Source organism: Neopsephotus bourkii, unplaced genomic scaffold, assembly GCF_033783945.1.
Source record: "Neopsephotus bourkii isolate Nb327-2 ecotype Australia unplaced genomic scaffold, CSIRO-AGI_Nbou_v1 NB_346, whole genome shotgun sequence".
NCBI lineage: Eukaryota > Metazoa > Chordata > Aves > Psittaciformes > Psittacidae > Neopsephotus > Neopsephotus bourkii.
Genome location: NW_026900852.1, coordinates 972,579 through 987,441, shown reverse-complemented (window position 1 = coordinate 987,441; position 14,863 = coordinate 972,579). Strand labels below are relative to the sequence as shown.

The 14,863-nt window shown below is 57.1% G+C and overlaps 1 protein-coding gene across 3 annotated transcripts in view; it reads left to right on the top strand.

The window, feature by feature from the left end:
- Positions 1-14,863, top strand: part of HK2 (hexokinase 2) — a 35,990-nt gene that overhangs the window by 13,702 nt on the left and 7,425 nt on the right. For 2 of the 3 annotated variants that reach the window (XM_061348232.1, XM_061348233.1), the window contains exons 2-11: positions 1,643-1,805; positions 7,475-7,623; positions 7,899-8,018; positions 9,488-9,583; positions 9,691-9,790; positions 10,361-10,544; positions 11,620-11,775; positions 12,549-12,782; positions 13,266-13,570; positions 14,098-14,246. In XM_061348232.1, the coding sequence (XP_061204216.1) occupies positions 1,643-1,805; positions 7,475-7,623; positions 7,899-8,018; positions 9,488-9,583; positions 9,691-9,790; positions 10,361-10,544; positions 11,620-11,775; positions 12,549-12,782; positions 13,266-13,570; positions 14,098-14,246 (1,656 nt within the window). Of the gene's footprint in view, positions 1-692; positions 815-1,642; positions 1,806-7,474; positions 7,624-7,898; positions 8,019-9,487; positions 9,584-9,690; positions 9,791-10,360; positions 10,545-11,619; positions 11,776-12,548; positions 12,783-13,265; positions 13,571-14,097; positions 14,247-14,863 lie in introns of those variants that run through there. The other variant, XM_061348234.1, reaches the window with a different exon arrangement.

The window sequence follows — 14,863 nt, the reverse complement described above, 5'->3', positions numbered from 1 at the left end:
GAGGCAAAGCACCCAAAGCCCCCAAAGCCAATTGTCTGTCACCAACACCCAGCCTAGGTGCTGGTGCAGGGGCAGAGGGAGCCTGCTTGAGATCCGATCTGTGCCAAAGGGGCACGATGGTGGCTGGAGGAGAGGTTGTGAAAGGTCCCGACAAGCAGAGATAGCGCTATCTCTGTCTCACAGCTTGGAAACGGGGCTGGGCCGTCTGCCCTGGGTCGATGCCTTTGACTGATAACCGTCAGGGCAGCTCGATGGGAGCAATCCTAACCTTGGCGCTGGGATGGAGCTGGGAAGCAGCCGCCTTTCCCGCATTGATAGCCACAACCTTGGAACACGGGTGGCAATTTTCAGCAGGCGAGAGCAAACAGAAGGAGAAGGAGGGGAGTGTTTGACTTCCTGCTGCTGCGGTGGATAAGGAGAGGCTGGTAAACAGCCTGCACCGGGAAGCATCCAGTGTTCCTGGTTCTGATCCGTTCCTGGTCTCCCAGTTGCTTGCTTCCCATCCCTAATGGGAAGGAGGAGGCCGTCCCCATCGCACTGCCCAGCGAACAAACCAAACCCATCCTCTGAGCTCGCTGCAGCACATGGGGCAACAGGGGACTTGGCTTCCCAATCCCCAACAGAGCTGGGGATAAGGCAGGGGTTAAAAGGATACCGGGAGCATCCCAAGCCTGACCCAGAGCAGAGCTGCATCCGTGAGCGAGGTCACGCTATTACTCGCCCACAAAATGCCCATTTCCTATAGCGTAGCCCTATAAAAGAGCCCCGATCACGCTGGGTTTCTGATGACCCGCTCTTACGTGCCTGCAGACAGGTGAGCTTGCCTGGGTGGAGTTTTCCTCTCCACTTTGCAGCTGCCCTTTAATTAATGTTGAGTGAAGTTAATGGAAACAGGGGCATAGTTGGGAGCTGGTGCCTTGTCCTGCACTCATCTCTGCTCCCCTTCCCTGCTCTGGTGCTAAGGGATGGGGTTTATCCATGCCTTTCCAAGGGAGGACACGATGCTTCAGTGCCATTTATAGAAGGGGGTGGGCATCCTCATAGCCTCAGCATCGGGGTGTAAGCGATGCCCAGGAGCAGGGGGTGGATTTCTTCCCTTTCCGGCCACAGCACCCACTTGTGTCACCCCAGCGTTGCTTGCTCAAGGGGGTTGAGTGGCACCGTAACCCTTTGTAGGGGTGATCTCAGCAGCAAAGACATGAATGGGCAGTGGATTCCTGCCCGGCATCCTTCACGTAGGGAAGAGGCCCCGGGGGTCAAGGTCGAGGCGTAGGAAGAAGCTGGAAAAGCTCCTCCACAACCTCCTGACTCACAGCCGGGGCTGGGCTCAGTTTGGGTCCTGCTGTCACAACCTGTTTGGGTGCCCGTAGGTGAATGAGAGGGGAAGAGCATCCGGAGCTCCTCGGGGTTCAGTGTTCCCAAGCTGGTACCCAAGGGGATGCTGGTGAGAGGGATGCGGGTGGCACTCCATTGGTGGGTATCACTGATGTACCTGCAGATAAGCTGTTGTCCTTTGGGATGGGGCATGACCTGCTTCTTGCGTCACCCCCAGCAGATGTGAGGGGTGCTGGATGTGTCACAGGGGCTGTGCCCGTGTCTCCAGCCCTCCCGGTGACTTTCCTGGCTGTATCCCCCCCTTCAGGTCGACAAGTACCTGTACCACATGCGGCTCTCCGAGGAGACCCTGCAGGAGGTGTCCCAGCGCTTCGGGAAGGAGATGGAGAAGGGGCTGGGAGCAGACACCAACCCCACCGCCTCGGTGAAGATGCTGCCAACCTTTGTGAGGTCCACCCCGGATGGGACAGGTACCGAGAGGCCATGGAATGGGTTGGGATGAAGGAAACTTAAAGCTCCTCCAGCTCCAACCCCTGCCACAGACAGGGACCCCTTCCACTGGAGCAGCTTGCTCCAAGCCCCTGTGTCCAACCTGGCCTTGAACACTGCCAGGGATGGGGCAGCCACAGCTTCTCTGGGCACCCTGTGCCAGCGCCTCAGCACCCTCACATAAATCACTTCTTCCTTATCTCCAACCTGAACTTCCCCTGTTTCAGTCTGAACCCATCACCCCTTGTCCTATCCCTACAGTCCCTGATGAAGAGCCCCTCTCCAGCATCCTTGCACCCCCCTTCAGACACTGGAAGCTGCTCTGAGGTCTCCACACAGCTTCTGTTCTCCAGCCCCAATGTTCTCATCCTGGCTCCATACAGGAGCTGCTCCAGCCCCTGAGCATCCTCATGTCCTTGCTCCAACACGATGGGAGATGCTCCCTCCTGGCACAGCAGAGGGAGGTCTCGGTTGGTACCAACATGTTCCAGGAGTGAGGTCTGGAGCTCCCCATCCTCACGGCACTGCCCAGGCAGGGCTGGCACCAGGGCTGCCTCCACTGCTCATTCCTAGGGCTTCACCCTGCTTGTGCTCAGTGTGGGAATGAGGCTCCCAGCTCCCAGTGGTGGGATCCTGCCGTGCCCTCCCTGGCAGGACAGCGACAGTCCCAGCTCCAGCTCCTCCGACTGCATTGGCAGGGAAGGGGGGAGCGGTGCCAGCTGCTGCCTGAATGGCACCGGGGCCACGGCAGGAGAAGGGGCTCTGCATGCTCAGCTCAGCACAATGCAGCCTTTCTGCCTGCTTCCCGGCCTGCAGGCACATCCCTGCTCCAGGCACCAAACCCAAGCATCCCTATGGGAAACCCGGAGTCTGCCTCTCGGTGCTTTGGTGGAAGGGGGGGCTCTGCAGCATCGCCTCTTTCCCACTGCAGGGAATGGAATGTGGGTGCACCCTGAGCAGCCAACACGGCCCCTGGTCCCATTGGCGGCAGTTGCTCCGGTGCTGGCACCTCCAAGGGGTTCCTTGCTGAACCTCGGTGCTGATGGCAGCGGAAAAGATGGGAAAAGAGGAAGGTTGCTGATGGAAAGACCCCTCTTCCATCCCCATCCCCAGCTCTCATCAACCTCATCCAACACCTCAACACCCCCGTGTCTTCCTTTATATCCTATAGGAAGTCTACACCTCCCCTCCTTTAGTTTAAACCCATCACCCCTCATCCTATAGCTACAGGCCCTTCTAAAGCCTCCATCCCCATCTTTCTTATGAGTATTGGAGCATCCTTTCATCCAGCGCCATCCTGCTGCATCCCTCCTGCTCAGCCCCTCTGCTGCCCGGACTCCCAAAAGCTGGCCCTGGCTCCCTGCCCCGGGATCGAGATTCCCATCTATTTAAATGGTGGAGAATGTTTGTAATTACAGGGATAGCCGGAATGCCGCCCCTGGGCATGGGAACTATTGCAGCCAAAGGTGCTGGAGCGTGTGTCACCGCTCTCCGGAGGCAGGAGGTGGTAGGGAGAAGGTGCAGGCGCTCTCCTTGCCTTCCCAAGACAATCCCTGGCTTCCCTCACCGTGTTTGCAGCTTCTCCAGTGTCCCGGCTGGCATTTCCCACTGGAATCGAGCATGGAAACCATGAAGCAAAGGGGATGCTGGGAAGCAGGAGGTTTCCAAGCAAGTCCTGGGGGTAAAAGACCTGGGATTCCCAATGGGCTCCAGCTGGATCCAGGATGCGCGCAGCATCAGCATCTCTGCTGTTGGGTTTGGAGAGGAAGGGGCTGGAAGGGGGCACTTAGAGGCTCATTGGAAGAGCTCAATGTCCAGCTCAATGTCCTTCCTCCTTCTGCTTCTTTTATGGGCATCATTCCATTTGGATGGGCATCATTCCATTTGGACAGGCACCATTCCATTTGGACGGGCATCATTCCATTTGGATGGGCAGCATTCCCACCCAAAAGATGGGTTATTCCTCTGCTCCTGCTTGTGGCCACGCTCCAATACGATGCTACACCATCTGCAGGGGCTCCTGCAGAGCATCCCTGCCCTTCCTCCGCTCATGGCCGTAGCAGGAGTTGTCTCTGCTTTGGGATTATTGGGATTTGGGATCTAACACAGAGCCGGCAGCGCCCTGGGATCCAGGTGGATGAGGGGAGCTTAGGGAGACCCAAGGTCACGTCTGCAGCTTGGAGTCAAAACAGCCCCAGCTCCTGAGTGCTCTTCCCCTCCTTGGATCCTCCTTGGGTTCATTGTTGGTGGCTTCACTGTTCCTGGTGGGGGAAAACAGGCCCCAAATAAGCTTTTCCTTGGAATGCCGGTGATCCCGAGCAAGGGCTCTCCTTGCTTCCCTCCTGGTTTGCCCAGGCTTTGCTGGTGTCACCGGGGTTCCTCCTCCGTGCTGAAGCCGACACAAGGATCTTCTGGTGCATCCTCTGTTGAGCCCCAGCAGCTGAGATCCAAGGATGCTGCTGCAGCCCTTTGGTGGTCAGATCCCTGGGAATTCCAAGGATGGTTCTTTGGAACACCCTTCCCTTGGGCTATGGGCTCCGTTCCTGCCCATAACCAGCTGCCTCTGGAAGAAAACATGACCCATGGGCCTTAAAGCCTTAAAGAAAACACCTTTTTCATGCCCAGAGCCCCTCTCCTGGTTATTTATCACATTCCCCACCAAGGAATCCCATTGGGAATCACTACTGGGTGACTCTCGCTGCGGTCAGTGGGAGCTGCTCTTTGCTGGACTCGATTCTATCCAAACCAAGCTGACTCTTTTGTTGCTGCAATCCCATAATTTCATACCCAATCCATCATAAGCCTCTTTGCTGCACTGATTTAGTGGAGGTGCTGATGCATCGGGGCTCTTATGGTCCTTCTGCTCAGCTTGCTGCAAGGAGGCAGTGGGAAACACAGGGGGGCTCTGCCTCCATTCCCTGCATCCCTCAGAGCTGGTCCTGCTTTTCCTTATCCTCTTATTAGTTATTAAGCCAATTTGAGCAAGGATCCTTCCAAACCAAGCCTGCAGCCAGTTGGGAGCATGAGGTTTGGGGTGGTTGGTCCGGGCTGAGCAGCCTCTAAGGTGCTGGAGCATGATCCTGCACATGATGCTCTGGTCCCCTGGCCCTGCTTGTGTTTAGATCTTAGGCAGGGGTTGGAACCGGGTGGGATTTAAGGTCCCTTCCCACACAACCCATGGGTTATTCTGTTCTATTCCCGTGCTTTCTCCCACTTCTAAAGGCACCAAACTCACCTCCTGGGTGGTTTCCGGAGAGCAAACACACCTCGAATCCGAGCTCCGTGTTTACCCTCGCTGTTTGGTTTGGAAGCTCAGCATCGCCGCCTCCGTGTTATCACACAGCGAGGGAGCTCTAATCAGAGCCCAGCCAATGGAGCCCAGCACAACCCCATCCCTTCCAACATGGGGATTTTCCAAGGGAGGTTTTGCTGCCTTTTTCCTCCTGCAAATCCCAGGAATCCACCTCTTGGCTTCAGCAGATGCCACTCAAAACGCTTGTACCTCTCCTATGGCTGTTGAGCCGCTTCCAAGGGGGGTTTGGGTGTTATTCTGTGACAAGGGTCCCCATCCATGGCTCCTTGGCCTTTTAGGGTGGTTATCCCTGGATTCCCTGAGTTATCCCCACGGAGCCGAGCAGCCCCTGAGGCTCTTGGCTCCAGCCTGAGTGTATTTATCAGTGCTCTGAGGTGTTCTTCATGCTCTGCTAGCAAGCAGAACAGCATCGGTGCCAGCAGTAAAGGGAAGCAGGAGCACGGCTTTGACCCATGTTAGGGGCAGAGCGTGATGCCAGTGGTACCCAGCCGAGCATCCCATCCAGCTCTGCCCACCCGTGGCCAAGGTTAAATCCCTGCTGTGGGCATATCAGGGCCAGGAGGACAGCAGGAGCTTGAAGGAGGTGTTTTCAGCCTCTATGTGCAGAGACGTGGCCAGGGCATGCCCTGTGGCTGGCAGACACAGGGAGCTGCCAAACAGGTTTAAACCTCATCCCTGCAAAGGGTCAGCGTGGGCTGGAGGCGAGGAGGAGAAGTGAATGTGCAGGGGTTGGATGCCCCAGTGCTGGAGCTCTCATGCTCGGGGCATCAGCGCTGCTCTCCAGCCCTGCAAGCACTGGTTTGCACATCTCTTGCCCTTGCTGCCCTGCTTGGAGCGATGCTGAGGATGTTATTGAGGAGGGGTGAGCTGTGAAGCTTTGATGGGGGCCGGGTTTGGAGTGATCCATGGTTCTGGGTGATGGGGAGGTGTGTGTTACCCATAGATTCAATGGGGCTGGGAAAGACATTTAAGCTCACCAAGTCCAACTGTTACCCCCAGTGCTGCCAAGCCCATCACTAACCCATGGCCAGAGATGAAGTGAGGGTCAGCCAGAGCCATGTGGGGACATGGGGCTGGTGTAACCCTAACCATGGCACTGAAGCCAGAGCATGGAGGGGACTGGTACCACCGGGTACCACTGGGGGTACTGGTACCACTTGGGAGCTGGCGCCCAACCTGCCCTGCATCCCTGCTAGGGTGATGCGCTGACCCCGCAGCCCTCCATCCAAGCATTAGGGCTGTTAACACAGCATCGAGCCCCTCTTGTTCATCTTCTCCTTTCCTTGGAGCACCAGAACTGCTTCTAATGGAGCTTTTCAGCTGCACAGGGATGGCTCCGGGTCTGTCCCTGCCCCAGTTCCCTCGCCCCGGAACAGCTGGACACCCCTTGGGCCATTGCGGCTCAATCCCTGGGGATGCTGCCCTGGTGCCATTGGAATACCAATAAACCACCGGTTTTGTTCCAACCGGAGCCCCTTTGTGTGAGCATCGGCGGGCACAAAGCGGGCCCCGGGGGCTGCGATCGGCCCCGGGGGAGCCAGCACAGCACATTCAGTGCATTCAGCAATGCAGCAGTGCTGATAGAGGGCTTTCCCCCCGGCCTCTCCCCACGCTGTGCCCTGGTCAGAGCAGCCAGCTTGGCTCTGATCCCACATCCTGGCTTTGGAACCCGGCCTTGGTGAAACAGCAGCAAACAGGAGACGGGCCCGGCCCTTGGGTCTTGGAGGCAGCGGATCCCAGGGTTTGATCATGGAATGGGTTGGGATGAAGGAACCATAAAGCCCCTGTGTCCTTGAGCACTGCCAGGGATGGGGCAGCCACAGCTTCTCTGGGCACCCTGTGCCAGCGCCTCAGCACCCTCACATAAATCACTTCTTCCTTATCTCCAACCTGAACTCCCCCTGTTTCAGTCTGAACCCATCACCCCTTGTCCTATCCCTACAGTCCCTGATGAAGAGCCCCTCTCCAGCATCCTTGTAGCCCCCTTCAGACACTGGAAGCTGCTCTGAGGTCTCCACGCAGCTTCTCTTCTCCAGCCCCAATGTTCTCACCCTGGCTCCATACGGGAGCTGCTCCAGCCCCTGAGCATCCTTGTGGCCTCCTCTGCACTCCCTCCAACAGCTCCATGTCCTTACATTGAGGACCGTTCACTTGGGAGATGCGGGAGTTCCCACAGCATCAATAGGGTCAGGAACAGTCCCTGCTGCCTCCTTCCTTGTAAAGCTTGAGGTTGGAGCTCTTCTCCCATGGATTTGGGCACAGGCTCGTCCGGATGGGGCTGACGGGGTCTGTCCTGCAGCAGATCCATCACGCTGAATGGTTCCTCTTGTCCCGCAGAGGACGGGGACTTCCTGGCCCTGGACCTTGGAGGCACCAATTTCCGTGTGCTGAGGGTGAAGGTGTCGGACAACGGCCTGCAGAAGGTGGAGATGGAGAATCAGATCTACGCCATCCCCGAGGAGCTCATGCGAGGCAGTGGGGTGCAGGTGGGTTCACCCCTTCCCTCCCATCCCCACTGTGCTGGGCTTCCCCCTCCTCGACCCCGAGCTGTGCAATGGGGCTGGAGCAGGGCTGTGCATCCTATTGCTGCAGCATCCCTGTAATTCCTTACCTTCCTTTTGGAGCTGTTAGTTCCTAGGGAGGACCACAGAGGTGTGATGGGGGTGGCAGACACTGGTCCCAGGATGCAGGCACTGCTCTGGTGCATCCCCTCAGTCAGGGGCACTACACAAGGGCTCACTCTTTGCCCTTTTATCCCCAGCTCTTTGACCACATTGCTGAGTGCTTGGCCAACTTCATGGATAAGCTGAAAATCAAAGACAAGAAACTCCCCCTTGGCTTCACCTTCTCCTTCCCGTGCCACCAGACCAAGCTGGATGAGGTGAGTGAGGGTCCCACCTCCTTATGGCTGAGCCTGGGATGCAGTGGGATGGAGATGCCCCACGGCTGATGGGGTGTGGGTAGCACACAAGGGCTCTGATGGGAGCAAAGGATGAGCGCTGGGGCTCACTGGGGGTATAGGAGGAGCTCCCTGCCCTGCTCTGCATGGACACCTCCATAGGGAGCAGCAGCTCAAGGAGAGCGGCTCCAGCAGCCAGAGGCAGCCAGGACGTGCCGAGCATCACATCCCGCATGGAGCAGCAGGGAGCCAGGGCTGTCAGCTCCGCTCAGGCGCAGGGATGCAGCATCCCACGTGGCCCCGCTCCTGCTCCTGGCAGGGGGCTGGTGCTTTCCTTGCCCTTATCCCAGCCGGCTCCCTGGGATCGGGCAGGAGAGCGGCTCCATGGAGCGCTGGGAATGCAGCGCATCCTCGGGAGCGAGGGGATGGTGGCGTTTGCGACCAGGGATGGGGCTGGTCGTGCTCAAGGGATGCAGGAGGAGGTTAAAGAGAGAGGAAGGAGGTTGGAGAATGAGGAAGGAGGTTAAAGCCTTGCTCATAGTGGATGTGGGGCTGTAAAAGTGAAACCATAAAGAAAGAAGCTGGGAGAGGAACCATCTGTCCCCAGTGTCCTTGCCCGGCTTCTCCCCGTGCTCAGTTTCCCCATGTGTAAAGCAGGGAGGGGGCTGCCTCGCTAAAGGCTCCCGGATGCAGGATTTCAGATGCAATTGAGCCTGTTCCCTTCACCCAGGGCTCAGATCAGCCTCAGGCTGGGCTCTGCTGTGTGGGTGCCTGCAGGACCCCCATCGGCAGGGACGGGTCAAGGAGCACTCTGTAGTCTTGGGAACAGGATTTGCTGCGGGGCTCCATAAAACCCAGTCACGGGAATCAGGAGCCACGAGCTGCTCCCAGGCTGTTTCAGAGCCATAAACCTTATCTGCACAGGGAGGCGGAAATCACTGCTGATAGCGCAGCTGGAACAGGGAGGGACTCACCCCCGGGGCTTTGTCTCCATCCATCCATCCATCCATCCATCCATCCATCCATCCCTACCTCCCTCCATCTGTCCATCTGTCCGTCCATTTATCCATCTATCCATCCATCCATCCATCCATCCATCCATCCATCCATCCATCCATCCATCCCTCCCTCCCTCCCTCCACCCATTCCTCCATCCATCCATCCATCCATCCATCCATCCATCCATCCATTTATCCATCCATCCATCCATCCATCCATCCATCCATCCATCCATCCATCCATCCATCCCTCCCTCCCTCCCTCCCTCCCTCCACCCATTCCTCCACCCATTCCTCCATCCATCCATCCACCCATCCATCCATCCATCCACCCATCCATTTATCCATCCATTTATCCATCCATCCATCCATCCATCCATCCATCCCTCCCTCCCTCCAAGCCCTCAGGACAGGGCTCTCCTCTGAGCCTTCCTCCTTGCTCTTCCTCCACAGAGCATCCTCGTTACGTGGACAAAGGGGTTCAAGTGCAGCAGCGTGGAGGGGAAGGACGTGGTGTCGATGCTGCGCAAGTCCATCAAGAAGAGAGGGGTGAGAGGCAGGGCAGCTCCATCACATCACCCCCGGGGCGGTGGGGTGGGTACTGAGCCCTCCATGGGGCAACAGAGGTGCTGTGGTGACTGGATCTCTTCCGTCAGGACTTTGACATCGACATCGTGGCCGTGGTGAACGACACCGTGGGGACCATGATGACCTGTGGCTATGATGATCATAACTGTGAAGTTGGCCTCATTGTTGGTGAGCAAAGGGGGAGCAATTGGGGTCCGTTTGTCTATGAACTGCACAAGGAGGGGATGTGTCTTGTGGGTTTCCAGGGGCTTCTGTGGGGACGAAGGAAGGGGAGGGTGATAAAAGCCAGCATTGCCCCAGTGATTGCTTGCTTCCATCTTCGCTTCCTGTGGTGCCTTTGGATGGATGGAGCAGCTCTGCTCTGGAGCCAGGCTGAGAGAGCTGGGCTGGGGCAGCCTGAAGAAGAGAAGGCTCCTGAAGGGGAGACCTGAGAGCAGCTCCAGTGCCTAAAGGGGCTGCAGGAAACCTGGAGAGGGGCTTGGGACGAGGGCCTGTAGGGACAGGCCAAGGGGAATGGCTCAAACCTGCCTGAGGGGAGACTGAGATGAGCTCTTAGGCAGAAGCTCTTCCCTGTGAGGGCACTGAGGAGCAAGTGGAAGGTGTCCCTGCCCATGGCAGGGGTTGGGACTGAATGAGCTTTAAGCTCCTTTCCAACACAAACCAGTCTGGGGTTGTATCACTATGGGGAGTAAGGGAAAGGCAGCCTCCTCTCTCACTGCATCCCTGTGCTTGGTCCAGGTACCGGTACCAACGCCTGTTACATGGAGGAGATGAGGCACATTGACCTGGTGGAAGGCGACGAAGGCCGGATGTGCATCAACATGGAATGGGGAGCGTTTGGGGACGACGGCGTCCTCAAAGACATCCGGACCGAGTTCGACCACGAGATCGACATGGGCTCGCTCAACCCCGGCAAGCAACTGTGAGCAGTGCCTTGGCTGAGCTCGGGGTTTGCCCTGCATCCTGTGTCCTTCATCCTCCATCCTCCATCCTCCATCCTTTCTATCCTCCATCCCCCATCCTCCATCCTCCATCCTTTATCTTCTCTATCCTCCATCCTCTATCCTCCATCCTCTATCCTCCATCCTCTCTATCCTCCATCCTCTGTCTTCTCTATCCTCCATCCTCCATCCTCTATCCTTCCTCCTCTATCTTCTCTATCCTCCATCCTCCATCCTCCATCCTCTCTATCCTCCATCCTCCATCCTTTATCTTCTCTATCCTCCATCCTCTATCCTCCATCCTCTCTATCGTCCATCCCCTATCTTCTCTATCCTCCACTCTCTATCCTCCATCCCCTATCCTCTCTATCCTCCATCCTCTATCTTCTCTATCCTCCATCCTTCATCCTCTATCCTTTCTATCCTCTATCCTCCATCCTCCACCCCCTATCCTCTTTATCCTCCATCCCCCATTCCCTATCCTCTCTATCCTCCATCTTCCATCCTCTATCTTCTCCATCCTCCATTCTCCATCCTCTATCCTCTCTACCCTCCATCCCCCATCCTCCATCCCCTATCCTCTCTCACCCCCCACCCCACCCCACCCACCCCCACCCCCCCACCCACCCCACCCACCCCCACCACCCACCCACCCCCCCCACCATCCTCCATCCTCCATCCTCTCTATCCTCTCCATCCTCCCATCGCACTGCCGTCAGCAGCACGCAGGGGCTGTCCTAGCTAACTGGGTCACCGCATCCCGTGCCAGCTGCACCGATGCAAACAGGGGCCATGCCACACACTTGGGTTGGTTCTCCCAGGTGAACCCCTCAGCACGTGCTTCCCTCGTGAGCTGAATGCCTTCATTCCTGTCCCGTTCCCCCTGCCAACGAGGCGCCCTGCCAGGCACGGCAAACACCACCACCCAATGCCTGCATCTTCTCAGGGATGGGATAAAGAGCTCAGGAAAGACATTACCTGATAGCCTTTGGGTTTGGAAGGCTGGCAAATGGTTTTGATTATGGCAAACACACCGTGGCCTTCCCCCATTGCCAGGTTTGAGAAGATGATCAGTGGGATGTACATGGGAGAGCTGGTGAGGCTCATCCTGGTGAAGATGGCCAAGGAAGGGCTTCTGTTTGGAGGAAGGCTCACACCAGATCTGCTCACTACGGGCCACTTTGAGACCAGATACATCTCTGCTATTGAGAAGTAAGTAGGATCCAGAGGGTTTCCTGGGATCCCAGCCCACATCCCGACACTGGTGCTGAGGGAATCATAGATCCCGCACTGGTTTGGGTTGGAAGGGACCTTAAAGCTCATCCAGCTCCAACCTCTGCCATGAGCAGGGACCCCTTCCACTGCAGCAGCTTGCTCCAAGCCCCTGTGTCCAAAAGGATGAAAGCACTTTGCTGTCTGTGTGATGAATAAGGAATTAGTGGTTTAATTGTGCTCTTAGGCGGCAAGCAAGGCCATGCTTGGGGAAAGCTTTAGGGTGTGAAAGGAGGGAATGGAGCCATGACTTGTCATTTGAGACTTGTAAAATACAGAGTTAAAACATAGCTCTGATCCCTGATGAAAAAGACATTTTTAGCTGGAAAGTGAAGTTTTCTGGATAAAAATGTGTACTAGTCACAGCCAGAAGCCCAGTGTGTTCCATATCCATAGATATGTGCCTTTAGGTGATAGGGCCTGTGAAAAACCCCAGATTTGTTTCCCTCCTGAAGTTGCTTAAGCTAAGGATTTTGTACTCCAAGGAGTGCTTTAGGCATGAATAAGACCTGTAGTTAAGTGCTACTCAGAAATCATAGAACAGTAGAATGGGTTGGGTTGGAAGGGACCTTAAAGCTCACCCAGCTCCAACCCCTACCACAGGCAGGGACCCCTTCCACTGGAGCAGCTTGCTCCAAGCCCCTGTGTCCAACCTGCCCTTGAGCACTGCCAGGGATGGGGCAGCCACAGCTTCTCTGCCCTCCTCTGCGCAGGGAGAAGGAAGGGCTGCAGAAAGCCCACGAGATCCTGAGCAAGCTGGGCCTGGAGCCGTCCCACGAGGACTGCGTGGCCACGCTCCGCATCTGCCAGATCGTGTCCACGCGCTCGGCCAACCTGTGCGGGGCCACGCTGGCGGCCGTGCTGCGGCGCATCAAGGACAACAAGGGCGTGGAGCGGCTGCGGTCCACGGTCGGCGTGGATGGGTCCGTCTACAAGAAGCATCCTCAGTGAGTCCGTGGGGAGGGGGTCAGAGCAACATAGACCCAACGGGGTTGGGAAAGAGCTTTAAGAGCATCAGATCCAACCGTTCCCAGCACTGCCAAGGCCACCACTGACCCATGGCACTGAGGGGGTGTGAACACTTGCAGGGACCCTGCCCTGGGCAGCCTGTTCCAATGCCTGAGCCCCTCTGGGCAAGGAATTGTTCCTCAGCTCCATCTAAACCTGCCCTGGTGCAGCTTGAGGCCGGTTCCTCTTGTCCCATCCCTTTGGAGCCTGCTCCTGGCTCCATCCTCCTGCCAGGCAGTTGTAGGGAGCGATCAGACCCCCCCAAGCCTATTCCTGCCAGCAGTGGGTCAAGCTTGGCACAAGCAGAGCATCCCCAACTCTTCCCATGGACCCCTCTGATGCCAAAGGAGCTGCAGTCAGTTACAACCCCAAAGGGTCCGGCTGTAACCCACATCCTCCCTCCTCCTCCTCCTCCTCCATAGCTTTGCCCGGCGCCTCCATAAGACGGTGCGGAAGCTGCTGCCGGATTGCGAGATCCGCTTCGTGCGGTCGGAGGACGGCAGCGGCAAAGGGGCCGCCATGGTGACGGCCGTGGCCTACAGACTGGCTGCCCAGCACAAGGCACGGCAGAAGATCCTGGAGGCGCTCAAGCTGAGCCACGAGCAGCTCCTGGAGGTGAAGCAGAGGATGAGGATGGAGATGGAGAAGGGGCTGGGCAAGGAGACGCACGCAGAGGCGGCGGTGAAGATGCTGCCCACCTACGTGTGCTCGACCCCAGATGGCACAGGTAACACCTTGTGTGTTCTAAACCCATCCTTGCATAGGGCTAAGAGGTGGCATCGCTGCTCCCAGCATCCGATCCGTGTAGGGAAGGGCTGGGAGCTTTGCCATGACCGGTTCCCTGTGTGTTGGGAGTGGCACAAAGCTTTGTAGCCTCCAGTATGGTACTGGGAAAGGCAGTGAGCCTCCAGGACGTTCTGCACTTGCCTTAACACAAAGCCTGGCTTTCACTGTGGTCTCACCACCACCGCAGGCTCCTCACCACCATTGCCCTGGGTTGTGCTCCCTGTTCCGTCAGTGGCTTGGGTGTGCTCCTGCCTCTTGGCGTGGAGCCCTGGGATCTCCCTGGGTCCGGAGCAAACCTCTCCATCACCTTCCTGCCTGCACCCGGTGTTCTCCGCTCCCAGCCACGTCAAGGTTTCTGGTCCTTTCCCAGGACTAGGGAAGAATCGGATCAGCTTTGGGCCGTGCTCAGGATGGGATCGTTGGGATCGTGGTCGGGATCTCTCCTAACGGCTCTCCCTTGGCTTCCAGAGAAAGGAGATTTCCTCGCCCTGGACCTGGGAGGTACCAACTTCCGCGTGCTGCTGGTGCGCGTGAGGAACGGGATGAGGCGCGGCGTGGAGATGCACAACAAGATCTACTCCATCCCCGTGGAGATCATGCAGGGGACGGGGGAGGAGGTGAGGATGGGCAGCTCCAGGTGGAAAACTGCATGGGGAAGGCTTTTGCTCTCCTGCCTTTAGAGCAGCGAGTTCTGGCCAAGGCTCTGCAGTCTGAGATGTGCTTTAGGGAGCCTGAGGCTGGTTTATAGGTTAGAAATGGTTCTTATTCCCAGCTGGTCACCTCCATCTGGAGCACCTCCCGTATGAAGATCGGCTGAGAAAGTTGGGGCTGTTCAGCCTGGAGAAGAGAAGCTGCGTGGAGACCTCAGAGCAGCTTCCAGTGTCTGAAGGGGGCCTATAGGGATGCTGGGGAGGGACTCTTCATTAGGGACTGTAGTGATAGGACAAGGGGTAATGGGTTAAAACTGAAACAGGGGAAGTTTAGATTGGATATAAGGAGGAAATTCTTCCCTGTGAGGGTGGTGAGGCACTGGAATGGGTTGCCCAGGGAGGTTGTGAATGCTCCATCTCTGGCAGTGTTCAAGGCCAGGTTGGACGAGGCCTTGGGTAATATGGTTTAGTGTGAGGTGTCCCTGCCCATGGCAGGGGGGTTGGAACTTGATGATCTTAAGGTCCTTTCCAACCCAAACCATTCTATGATTCTATGATCCCTTCTGGGTGCAGGATGGGACCTG